Below are 12,916 nucleotides of genomic sequence, written 5' to 3'. Positions count from 1 at the left end.
ATGTGTTTAATTTACAAACAAGTTTAAAAAGAGTAAATTAAATGTAATCAACATTCCTCTCTCTCTGTCTGTCTGTCTGTCTGTCTGTCTCTCTCTGTCTCTCTCTGTCTCTGTCTCTCTCTCTCTCTCTCTCTCTCTCTCTCTCTCTCTCTCTCTCTCTCTCATATGTTATCGGGGCTCGACTACTACTGTCTGAACTGGGCTTCCTGTTTCAAAGTCCAGCTGTAGAATAACGGAGCGTTGTTTTGTGTGTTTGGATTCACGGAGATGTTATGCTGTCACTGGCGTTCATGAACTGTCTTTTAATGGATCTTTATCATACTTTTATTTTCTCTTTGGGAAACTGAGAACTGGTAGATCTGTCCACAGTAGAGATCCATTGGATCTATTTACAGTAGGGACACCTGCAGCAGCCTGTGACTTAAGGTAGGGCAAAGTTAAGACCCTTTCAAAACATTTGTTTCAAATTAATAATTATAATAATGCATTAAAAAATAAATCATAACAACAAAACAAAGTAACACGAAGTTAAAACAGGACAATAAGACAGCAACACAGAGGGAAAAAAACCTGAGCAACTCTGTCCTCCAGAGTGACTGTGACATCAGTTGGACATATGTCCTGTCCTTCAGACTGTAACATCAGCCAGTAGGACATCTGTCCATCAGACATGCAGGAGTCACTGGAGGCCCTGGTCAGTGTGCTGGAATCGTACAGAGGAAGAGATAAAATTGTGAGTATTCAATTCATATCATGGTGTCATTCTTAACCATAATATCTGTAGCGTCCATAATCTTGGGGGGCCAACAAACACTCAGAGAAAATAGCAGCTCTACAAAATCACATCGCGTCGCCTTGTAGATTAGCTATTTTTGGCTAGGGGTCCCCCAGTCAACTGTAATATATAGGGTTGATCAATTATGCTATGTTTCTGATCATTACATAATAATTGATTTGATTATGTTAAAACATGGTTCTCGATAAAAGGAGTAAGTTCACCCCAATATTACTTTTTTTCTATTGATTACTTATTCCATGGAGACAAAAATTGGATTATAGTACATTTACTCCCATTGATTCCGGATGGTTAAATAAAAAAGATTGCTGCTCAGACACTTTTATGTATTTTTAGTAAGTACTGTTAACTTGAACGCATATTATCATTATAAATTTGATCAGTAGGCTAGTGTAAAATATTATATGAAAAACATGTCATATAGAGTAGATTGACCCTTTTTGGTATTCTGAATAGGAATACTGTTATCTACTATAAATCTCAAGTTGTCACATCATTAGGGAGTTAAAGAGTAAGGAAAAAAATGGTTTTGGTTCCACAATCGTTTTTAGAAGCAATACAAATACATAGCAAGCAACATAACATAACCTGTGTGAGGAACAAAAGTCAAGGACACTGGTCATTGTACAGCATCTACATGGTCACAGAGTGTTTACATAATATGTTGATAACCTAGGCTGGGAGTACAGCACCTTAAGCTCTAGGACAATGGGACAAAAATAGTTCTCTTGTTCTTGTCTTTTTTCCCCCATAACTCTTACTAATAGTGCTACAATGTCTGAGGAGCTGACCAAAAATACATTCTACTCTTACATAAAGAGCACTTAACAAGACATAATAATATAGGCCAAGGATGCACCAATATATCTGCCGCATATGTATATCGGTATCGGACGTTATTCGCCTTGCTGGCTGCCATCGGCATATTGGCAAATAATTTGACATTCACCGATGGCAGTAGCCGATGTTTAGCTGTTGTTGTGGTGAAGATTTGTTGTGACGAAGATGGTGAAGTTAATTCTTCTCAAAAGGGTGAATGAATAACAACTAAAACTAAATAAACAAATAAAGGTATAGTATGTATCAGCCACATTTTAATTTTAATGGGCCCAGATAAAAACTTCATATCAGTGCATCCCTATTCCCTAATAAAGACCACATTTAATCTTGTGAGAGTGCTTATTATATATTTCAATAACACTTGTATTTGTCTCATTCTTCCGGCTGGTGTTTATGGACGGGGGCATCTTCTAGATAAGAACGGTGTGTTATGGCTCCCAGCTGGTCGGTGGGGTCCTGTCGCGGGGGACGGAGAAGAACTCGTCTCAGCTGGGTAACAGCCTGCTGCTGCTGTCCGCTCAGCTCAGCCACTGCCGGACGGTGCTGCGCCTCTTCGACGACCTCTCCATGCTGGCCTACTCCCACAGCTACGGACTGGGTGCAGGGGTGAGCTCAGCAAGGGTGATTTAGACCAGAGGTTCTCAACATGTGGGTTGGGACCCCCTGGGGGGGGGGTCCCCAAATTATTTTGGGGGGGTCCCCACTCCCCAGATGATTACCTAATGTTTCTCACTCAACAGTAAACAATTATTTTGGGGGTCGCGGCCTGAAAAGGTTGAGAACCACTGATTTAGACTTACAAAGGAAGAGGAAATCAGAGCAAAAAATGTGGTGGAGAGGAAGAAGTTAAAGTTATACCATGTAACTTTTTTTATAAAACAAATCTTAAAATTGTCCTAACTGTTAAATCGCTAAAGTTTTAGAACCCCCACTCCGTTATTTTCAGCTTCTGAAGCCTTCTCTTTATATGTTTTCTACTTAGCCGTGACAGGGCCGCGCGGGATTTCCCGGCAAAATTACGTCATCACACTACCGGCCAATCACAGCGAGGGTTATACACTGCCGGCCAATCACAGCGCATCTTGAAGTGGGGTCGCTATGGCGGCCATATTTGTAGTCGCCCGTGTGTCTCTATACTCAAAAGGTAATCTCGCCTACCAGGCAGGGTGAAGGAGTCCGTTTCTCCGGAATGCCTGAACGCACAGGAACCAGGGACCCCTCTAAAGATAGCTCTCGGCGAGATGGAGGCAGACGCGGGGGTGTGAAGGTACGAAAAACGGCCGAAAGACGCGGACGCGACCGCGGTTTGCTATAGGGCTACTGACCACTAGTTGAGCATCTTACACAGTATAGCTTTAAAACAAATATTATTCCAAACAAATTGCCAACGTGTTTCAACAAGTTATGGTCTTCATCAGGTCGAGAACTGATGAAGATCTTAACTGGTCGAAACATGTAAAATTTGTTTTAACTTTACTTCCTCTCCTCCACATGCTTGGATCTCCTCTTCCTTTTTAAGGATCACACCACAATGTTTTACTGCGATTAAAACTAAGTCTGGAGCGTATTGTCGCAAAGTGCGCTTTGTTTGGGCTGGTGTGTAAAGGCTCATACTGGTACGGATAAAAAAAAACGAATTCTTATTCGCAAAAGAATGGTGGTCTCGCTTCACTTACAAGCGAGTTCGGTTCACTGTTGGTGTGAATGCAATCCGCATCAAAAGAACCAAAACATGAGGCATTGTGGGTTGAAGAATTTGTAAACACAGGGAGAAGGAGGAGGCACAATTTTCAACCACGTCATATTTGTTATTTGGTGCGATTCCTTGCTGCGGTTGACAAAGTGCAGTGTGAACGCAAAACGCACTAAATTAAAAATGCTACAATGTTGCAAACCCCAATCGCACATCGAGACCACCGAACTAAGGGTGTGAATCTGCCTGAAGTCTACATTCTTGCTGATCCTAGAAGCACCTTCACTACACTTTTAAGACATGTGAGCAGTGAGCACCCGGTTGGTCTCTGTTTTTTCTCTGCAAGGGTGGTTTATACTTAGTTGCGCGTAGTGTTATGCCCCGAAAATGTATAGGAACTTAAAGTATACCACATTTTATGTTAGATTCATAGATCCAAGCCAGAACACAATAGATTGATTGATTGTTAAATGCATGCAGCCCACCCGTCTGACCAACAGGTCCAGTCCGCATGACGTCACATTTTGCCCCTGTCTGGCCCATGACCAAAATGTATGTACCTAAAAGGTAACGTTGAGTTCATATTTTGCCTCTTTTTGGGGTGGTTCATAGGAGGAGGACTGCGGCGTGCGGTGGATCTCGGTGCTGAACAACGTGGCTGATCAGTTGTACTATCCCTGTGAACACGTGGCCTGGGCTGCAGACGCAGAGCTCATCAGAGCCAAGTCTGACAAGTGGTGGCTGCTCAGCACTGTGCTGTGGGGAACATCCCTGCTCCTGGGAATCCTTAGGTAAGGCTCAGGTCAACTCCTTTAGGCCTAGAATGATTGAATGCTTTAACCAGTGAAAAATAGCAGATATACAAGCTCACGGTGCCGCGCTGCGAGCTTGTAGATCTGCTATTTTTTTTTAAAGTCGTGAAAATGTGTGCAAATCTTTGAACATATGTATTTTCAAAGCGAACGTTTGTAACTCAAATTGAAATTTTGCTTCTGGGTGGTCCCTGGAACTAAATATTTCGAGATGCGGGTCCGTGGCCAAATAAATATCATTCACATGAAAAGGTTTGAGAACCACTGACATAGTAGTCTCTCAAGAACAGACTAACTAACTGACTAACTGAGCTCCAGTTGAAGTGAAAAGGACCTTTTCTTTGATCTATAAGCTCGCAGCGCGGCACTCGGTGCCGCGCTGTGAGCTTGTATATCTGCTAATTTTCAATAGTTAAAGCATAAAATAATGATACACAATCATGTGTACCCGTTCTAAATGGGTTAAGCCTTGGGCTCACAATATTTCACATATGTTGGGCAGAAACCTCTTAATCTCCATATTCAAACTTTTTTAGTTTTTAACTAAATTGACACTACAGCGTTACACAAAAGTATCACAAGTAGCAGATCCACAAGCCTGTAGATTTGAATCCTGGAAAGTCACAGTTTGGGACATAATTATGCGTTTTTCACCTGACAGGCATTTCTAAAAGTTCTCAAAAATAGCTGATCTACAAGCGATTTAGATGACAGACAACTTCAACTTAATTTGTATAACGCTCTTAACCACTGTTAACTGTTCTGCTGCTGTAGACGATCCTCACCGTCATTCAAATCGGTGACTACATGACGCCGTTGACAGCGCTCACTGTCAATCTTACTGTATTTACAGTAAATGTATTAATACTTACATAATGTCGCTCCGGTCGCGGACGCATCGGTAATGTCCGCGATTTGTTTAAAACGCACGTTGGGCGTGCACGCGAAGTGAAGCTCCTCCATGTTAAGTCAATGGAGAGGCCCATAAAGAGACTTCATTTAATCCAAAAGAGCCATTTTGAGCCATTTTGCACCAGATCTGATGTAAACAATACACACGGCAGGGCGCAGCCATATTTCTCTTCTCGGCTCACACTGTCATGTGACTAGATGACGTAATCGTTGCCGTCAAGTGATAATCCAAAAAAACAAAAACAACCCCCTTCCAGCCCTTCAAAATAATAGCGGCGGCCGACGGAGGAAACGGCGCGGCACCAAGGCAACAAGCAACCTTCAGATTAATAGGCACGAGTTGTGTTAATGTCATAAAGGGCTTTACAGGCGCACATTTAGCAAATGAGACAAAAAACTGAAAATGTCCACCTGGGAATATGGAGCAAATGATGATGAAATGTTATTGTCTTTGTTTCCAGGTCAATCAGGGTTGTCATGAAGCTGAGGAAGAGGCTGAAGCGATGTGAGACAGACAGAGCGCACAGCAGGTACCGTGTGTCCTTTCACAATCACTGACATGCTGTTTCTATACATCGTGGCAACATTAGAGCTCCTTTCCCACTTGTCACTGATCACCTAGATCTACCGGCATGACGCTACATTACAATCTACCACCTTGTACATTACTGTATTATGTACAGTAATGTCTCGTGCAAGCATTATACCTGTATACGGTATTCATAACAGTCATCTAATGTGGGAACAGTAAAAGAAGGGGAATGTGTGAATGACTCATCATTGCTTTTGCTGTAGATTTTTTTACCCAGAATGTTGTGGATGACCTGTAGTGTATTATTTGTATACTGTATTCAGTTACCGGGATCTGCTAGTTTTTCCCTCAACATCAAATTTCTTCACCAAATATATCTGATCTGTAGGGTCTAGGCCTAGGGTTTAAATTAAAGATCGACCCAGTAATAATGAATTGGTTATAATGTGTGAATGATGATGTAGGACAGGGGTCTTCAACAGGGGGTCCTCAGAGTTACTGCCAAATCTTTGTGTGATAAGATTACATTTTGACATTACTGTAGCCTCTTGAACCTTAGCATCTCTATTATGAGATGAACTCAAAACCATAAATAGCAGATTTACAAGCTCAGAGCGTTTTCGGCAAAGAGGTTTGGTGTAAAAAAGAGCAGACCAAGAATAGAGTGAAAGGTCACGTTTTTGGTATTTTTCAAGTATTAGCAGTATAAGTGGTTTAATGATGAAAATACACATAGCGGCATAGCTCAGGGGTAGAGAAACTGGTATTAGAGCACGAAGGGTATAAATCCCGAAGGGTTCCCAGTTCGAATCCGGGCTCCCCCTGAGTTAATGTCGAAGGGTCCTTGGGCAAGACTCTGAACCCCACATTGCTCCTGGTGAGTAGGTTGGTGCCTTGCATGGTTTCCTCTGCCACCGGTGTATGAATGTGTGCGTGAATGGGTGAATGTAATGCACAATCTATGTAAAGCGCTTTGGATTAAAAGCGCTATATAAATGCACCATTTACCATTTACACATATTATTAAATCTATATTATTAAAAGGTTTAATTTGCAACACAATACATAAGTATATAGTGGTGGGTCCTTGCTTCATCTCTCTCAGCTAGGGGGTCCTTGGGTTGTAGATCCCTGGTGTAGGTAGGCTTCAGGATGAATGAACTTTAGAGCAGGGGTCTTTGATGTTTTCAGGCCAAGGACCCCTTAGTTGAGAGAGAGATGAAGCAGGGTGTATTTTGGATTCATGTCAGTTTGTGTTTTCAGATATTTAACCACTTGAACCGTCAATACTTAATATACTTGACCTTTCGCTCTGTACTTAGTCTGCTCTTTTTTCCCTCTACACTAAAGGGCTTTGCCGAAAATAGCCGATCTACATGTTCACAACGCCTCGCAGTGCAAGGCATTATGAGCTTGTAGATCTGCTATTTTTGGCTAAAGCTCTCTGACTAATATGGACACTAGGGTTCAAGTGGTTAATATAAAAAAAGTTTAGTTTAGAGAGACTGACTGAGAAGATGTGTTCCTCCGGTCTCCACAGTGAGGCAGCGAGCCGCTCTCAGCTCCATGGACAGATGAGGAGGGAGGTCCTCAGTGTCGTCAGCAGCATGGCCGACCTCAGCAACGCCATCCACTGGATGCCGCCCGGTTTCCTGTGGGCGGGGCGCTTTCCCGTTTGGATGGTGGGCCTGATGGGCACCGTCTCGTCTCTGATTGGATTGATCCAGATGAGCGACAGCAGCAGCAGCAGCAGCAGCAGCAGTGCATAGGCGTTAGCCTACTAGAGATGTTTTAGATTCTAGTCAGCTAACAACTCTTTGCCGCTGTATTATTTGAATATCAAATTACAGTACATTCATTGAGACCTCAGACTTATAAACAGATCAGTTTATCAAAATACAGTACATTAATTGAGACCTCAGACTTATAAACGGATCAGTTTAGTGTGTACTACTGGCATAATCACCTCAATCTAATGTGTGCTGAATTAGATAGCGATAGAGATTGTCTGGTGGGACATGCAACCGGAAGCCTTAACATTGTGAAAAGGTTTGTATTATTTGTATCCTGAAACCATGTGACTTCAACAGGAGGATGTTAAAACCATTTCACAGGAAGGCTGTGGAGAGGATCTATTAATCTTTAGATCATATCACAATAATACATGCTGTGCATGTGTGTAGGCATGCAACAGTTGATCCAACCATTCCATTTAATGGTTTATAAAAATATATACAGTATTATCGATCCCTGTTTTGGGTTAGGGTTTGGTTGTGTTCTTATGGTTCTCAAAGTGAGGTCCAGGGACCGTCAGGGATCCCTCAGGCCAGGGATCCTTTAGGGAGTTCCAAATGGACCCTTACAGATCTGTAACTCTGGGATTGTACACATTTGTACAATCTCAGAGTTATGGGGATCATGGAACAATGTTTGTTATACACTCCAGACAGTCTGTGATTTACAACAAATTATTTGTTTGTTGGTTTTATCCACATTAATACAGTATAAAGATAATCAAGATAAAGCCTTCATAATCAAGCGGCAATTATCAATCTTGTGCTTTATGCAAATACTCTTTTGGAGAAAGAATACATTGAGAAGTCTTCTTTTTTGCTGAAACAGGTGCTGCATGAAATGTCAAAAATAAAATATTATATTGTATTGTAGATTATAAATTATATAGTACAACATCCACAAAATGAATAACAAATCTATTTTTTAAATAAAACCACTAATTAAAATCTTTTGTCCTCGATTCCTTTCGACATTTCATTGTACAGGCTGACACATGCACACTTCATTGGCATCCTACAGGATGACTCGCTTCAAGTGCTTTAACGGAACAGTGGGCCCCTGAAAACACTGGGCACCATTTTAGGCCCAATATTTCAACAAAATGCTACAAAACCTGTGATGGCCACTCATTTTGGACATAAACAAGAAGCTGAAGGGTACATTTAGGTCTGATATTATGTACCGTGCGCGTTAAAATCATGTGTACTTTACATTATTTCCAACCATTTTGCAAAACACATTAATTCTTTAATATTGTTACTTTTTGGAGGACAAGACAGCCAATTTAACAAGGTTTAGTTGCCCACTGGACTGGACCCCTTGAAACCATAAATCTCAAAAGCATTTGTGGCCCACCCAACTGACCTCTTAACCTGCAAGGTTTTAAAGAAAGAATACCATGAAATTGTTATTACATATATTCTTTTAGGTCTTCTATGAATCTTAGTGTTTTGTGAATTATTTGTTGGCCCACTTGAAATATCCTTACGGCTCACAGGTTGACAACCAATGCCCTAGACCCCCTTGTGTTCCCATACCAGGAGAACATTGATGAAGAGAATGCCACCATCTACCTGCCACCATCTACCTGCTAAATTAATACTGCCAATACCACCACCCTGACCCTGGGGGCAACATAGTTTGGGTTTCTTTCTGAAACAGGTGCTGCATGAACTGTCAAAAGTAGATTTTATTGTATTGTACAGTAGATCAAAGTAGATAGATTATATTGATAGATTATAATGTAAAACATTTTACATAAAAACACTAAGCTAAATCTTGTTTGGTCTTGGGAGATTTGATTTAATATAAATACAAGTTTCAACATAATATAACTCAGGATTCAACTCAGGATGTGTACACATAAAGTGTAATGAAACTCTTTACCAATGTGGTCTTTAAAAACCTGTACGCAGACATCGATATAGAAAGGTAGGTGAATCATTGGACGCAGCAGTAATTGGAGCAGTGTGTCACCCCGGCCGCCATATTAGGAAGGTGGAGCCGAGCCTTCTAATGCAAGGGTTCCCAAACATTTCAGGATGTGACCCCCCAAAATAATCATGTTTGAACTGGGGAGTGGGGACCCCCCCCCCCCCCACACACCCTGACAAGCACTTGGAATTGTAGGAGTTGAGGCATTACATTTAGTTCGACTCAGTTCCACAGATACCGTAAATATTGTGAAAAATCTATAAGCTCACAATGCCTCTTGTAGATCAATCCCCAGTTTGGGAACCATTGTTGTAATGCATACGTATGTGTGTGTCCACTGAAGCAGGAGGTCTCGCCACTATTCGTATCATAACCCCCTAAAACTTCAACTGATTTTCAAGCAGTTAATACGTTTGTAACAAATGTCAGACATGGAGTTCCAGGATACTTGATTTAATCCGAAATTCATATTTTCATACCTTTATCTTATCCAAGAAATAGTCATAAAATATTATTATATTAGTCTTCAGTCACTTAAAATAGACAACATACATGGAATATGCTGGTTACATTGCAGAAATTGCCTTTTCTGTCTGTATCCAACATCTTTAATTTATTTAGTATTAGTTTAGTGTGCGTGCGTGCCTGCGTGCACGTGTGTCAGTCAGACGGTGGCAGCTTTCATCAGAGCTTGCTCTCCGAACAGCTGCTTGAAGTAAACCACGTGCTCCTCGCAGTGTTCACCGGGGTTAAAGGCCGGGTTCCCTCTCAGCCGGTGGTTCCGCTGCTGGAAGGACCTGAACACCGTGTAGAACAGCATGTCGTTGGCGGTCTGCCGCGCCGCGTCCAGGAACTTCCTGGCCGACACGTTGTCGTGGCTGCCCACGCTGCGGATGAAGCGCAGCGCCCCCAGCACCTGCTGCTTGGACAGCAGCACCTCCACGATCTCGTCGTTGGCCGTGGACAGGCGCTTCAGCATGTCCAGCGACAGCTGGTGAGCGGGCGGGTAGGTGCTCTCCAGGGACAGCAGCAGGCAGGCCAGGGGTTTGGAGTCGCTCAGCACGTGGTACTGCAGGAACTGGTGCAGCATGTAGAACAGGTTGTGCTGCACCAGGGTCTTTATCACCAGCTCGTACAGGTAGTGCTGCACGGTGATCTGGAACTGGTTGAGGGAGCGGATGTACTCCATCAGCACGGCGATGATGAACTTGTGGCACACGCCCTTGCTCTCGGTGAACGACGACAGCACGTGCGTGTACATGTCCGACTGGTCGACGACGGCCTGCGTCCTGACCGGCCGCTTCTGGTTGGCCGCGCTGCCCCGGCCCGAGCCCGCCTCCATCGCCACGGAGTACGTGTGCTCGGCCTCCAGGTATTCCTTGTACACCTGGTTGAGCTTGTCGAACACCGTGGCTACGACCGGCAGGCTGCTGCTGTCCGAAGACCTGTCCAGTATCTGCGAGCAGACGGACAGGATGACCATCTTGCAGTCTCGCCTGCGCAGCAGGAAGTCCATCAGCTTGCCTTTGTCCTGCAGGAGGCCCACCGTAGGAGCCAACTTCACCTGGAGATAGGGATGGGATGATATGAAAAGTACATGTCACGATTATTGTGGCAAAAATTATTGCGATTATCGATATTGTGATAATGAAAACATGCTTAAAACTTAACCACTTGAACCCCCAGCATCCCTATTCCAGAGGGAAATGTTCACCAAAAATAGCCAATCTAAAAGCTCGCAACACGTTGTGATTCAGCTTGTAGATCAGCTATTTTTGCAGAACGAAATTGTGTAGAGTGCAATAAGCCAAATGTACCAAATGTGCTCTTTACAGGTCTGTTTCATCAAGTATAGAGGGTTTAAGTGGTACTGAATTTGCAGCTCAACAAAAGCTATAGTGTATGACGGAGGAACATTTTACCAAAATCTTGTAAGCGTTTTCTTTTTTCTAATCACGATCAACGACAATAACGCTCAGCGTCTCTGCGTCCCTACCTGGAGATACCACAGGTAGCCTTCGCTGGCGCTGATGATGATGTCAGGCTGGAACACGCTCCAGGACGACGAGTACAGTTCACAGGGTACCGGAGGCTGCACCGCCACCGCTGCTGGGCCCGACACGCTCATGGTGTAAGGCTGTATGGAGCCGGCGGGGAGGACAGGCTGGTGCGTGTTGGCAGCAGAGTCCGGATCCTTCAGCCTGATGTCGAATATGAGCGAGGTCTGTGAACTCTGGTGATGGACCACCACCAGGTTGTCCACCACGTTCAGAGCAAACTTCCCTGTGGTGTTCAGCGTCAGCACGTGACTCTTCTTGCACGTTCCCTCCCGGGGCAGGTGATAGAGGACCACCTCAGCGCTGGGGCTGTTGGCCGACCTGCAGTGGTGCTTCAGGTACATCACGTACAGCTGTCCGTAGATGGTGGCCATGGCGATGTCCCTCTCGGACAGGCTCAGCTTGGCGGGCTTGGGCACGACGGGGAGCTCGATCTCGAACTTGGACATCTTGGACATGGCGCCGTTCTTGAAGGCGAAGGGCTGCAGCACGTTGCCCTGGACGGTGGAGGACAGCAGGATGACGGAGGTGTCGGGACAGTACTGGTACCAGTTGACGTTGATGCTCTGGCTCTTCAGCAGCTTGGCACTGCGCTTATCCGGGTACACCTGGTAGAACTCGATGCCCTGGTCCGTGACGAACACGATCTCGTTCCAGCTGGTCCAGCAGAAGCCCAGCACGCTGGCGTTCTTCGTCTTGCACTCCTGCAAGAACTCGATGTGAGGATAGTCCGGCACGAAGTTGATGAAGTCCACAGACTTGGACGTCCTCTGCACGGCCAGGATCTTGTTGCCTATGGAGAACTTGATGCACTTCACCTCTCCTTTGTCGTCCATCCTGAATGCCAGGGAGCTCTTGTCTTCGGGACCCTTGACCACCACGCCCGTGGCCCCTCCGGACCGCACCGCGAACACTTGCTTGTTGGCTTCATCGAAGAACACATTGTTGACACCGGAGGCGTTCTCAAACTGCACCGGATTCTCACACAACGATAAATAATGTTCCCCACTCATCCTGCCCTCATTGACTACTCATTAAGGATGGTTAGTGTATTTGTTTTTAACCGTTTGCTTTGGTTAAAAGAAGAAGAACAACAAACTGGCTCCGTGTCTTCTCTTCGCCGGCCACTTCCTGGTCTCTGGAACGAAATCACATGACTGTCACACTGTTCCTTGGTATTGCCAGGTTTTGCGAGAGAAATAAGCAACCAGGTCTATGAAAACAATCCCAAAAGAACACTTAGTTTAAATTGGCTATTTTCGAAACAGTCTTGACTCTTGAGGAAAAAGGTGGAAAGCTTTAGACATTTTTGACAACACAAATCTGGTACAGGGGTCCATACATAGTCCCTGGCACAACATGTTTTCAGATAGGGGTCCAGTCCAGAGACAATTTCATATAGCCTATATTAATTTAGGGGGTTCTGACATGACATGAAATAATAACACTAGGAAACAAGGCCAAATAAGCATGCACTTTGGTACAAAGGGACCCCAATGCAAACAAGCCTAACAGCTTTCTTGTCGTGGTCTTTATAGGTTTTAC

General features: G+C 44.1%; 2 protein-coding genes across 2 annotated transcripts; one reads left to right on the top strand and one right to left on the bottom strand.

The window, feature by feature from the left end:
• Positions 1-228: 228 nt before the first annotated feature.
• On the top strand, positions 229-8,246 carry pex11g (peroxisomal biogenesis factor 11 gamma). Its single transcript, XM_080726432.1, has 6 exons — positions 229-426; positions 592-733; positions 2,051-2,242; positions 3,942-4,120; positions 5,515-5,583; positions 7,126-8,246. The coding sequence occupies exons 2-6, from the start codon at positions 671-673 to the stop codon at positions 7,352-7,354; spliced, it is 732 nt and encodes a 243-aa protein (XP_080582558.1). The 5' UTR covers positions 229-426; positions 592-670; the 3' UTR covers positions 7,355-8,246.
• A 1,574-nt stretch (positions 8,247-9,820) lies between these two features.
• Positions 9,821-12,401, bottom strand: rmc1 (regulator of MON1-CCZ1). Its single transcript, XM_080726419.1, has 2 exons — positions 11,311-12,401; positions 9,821-10,878 (listed from the first exon to the last, which is right to left on the bottom strand). The coding sequence occupies exons 1-2, from the start codon at positions 12,382-12,384 to the stop codon at positions 9,979-9,981; spliced, it is 1,974 nt and encodes a 657-aa protein (XP_080582545.1). The 5' UTR covers positions 12,385-12,401; the 3' UTR covers positions 9,821-9,978.
• Between the last annotated feature and the right edge of the window lie 515 nt (positions 12,402-12,916).

Source organism: Nannobrachium achirus (assembly GCF_963921795.1).
Source record: "Nannobrachium achirus genome assembly, chromosome: 1".
Taxonomy (NCBI): domain Eukaryota; kingdom Metazoa; phylum Chordata; class Actinopteri; order Myctophiformes; family Myctophidae; genus Nannobrachium; species Nannobrachium achirus.
Note: the sequence above shows the minus strand (reverse complement) of the source record. Positions and strands in the feature narration are given on the sequence as shown.

Bases quoted from the DNA above. Each gene is read 5' to 3' on its own strand.
- rmc1 (XM_080726419.1), bottom strand. From the start codon at position 12,384: ATGAGTGGGGAACATTATTTATCGTTGTGTGAGAATCCGGTGCAGTTT. The intron at 10,879-11,310 runs GTAGGGACGCAG...CCCTATCTCCAG, and splicing joins GCTACCTGTGGTATCTCCAG to GTGAAGTTGGCTCCTACGGT.
- pex11g (XM_080726432.1), top strand. From the start codon at position 671: ATGCAGGAGTCACTGGAGGCCCTGGTCAGTGTGCTGGAATCGTACAGA. The intron at 734-2,050 runs GTGAGTATTCAA...GGCATCTTCTAG, and splicing joins ACAGAGGAAGAGATAAAATT to ATAAGAACGGTGTGTTATGG. The intron at 4,121-5,514 runs GTAAGGCTCAGG...CTTTGTTTCCAG, and splicing joins CTGCTCCTGGGAATCCTTAG to GTCAATCAGGGTTGTCATGA.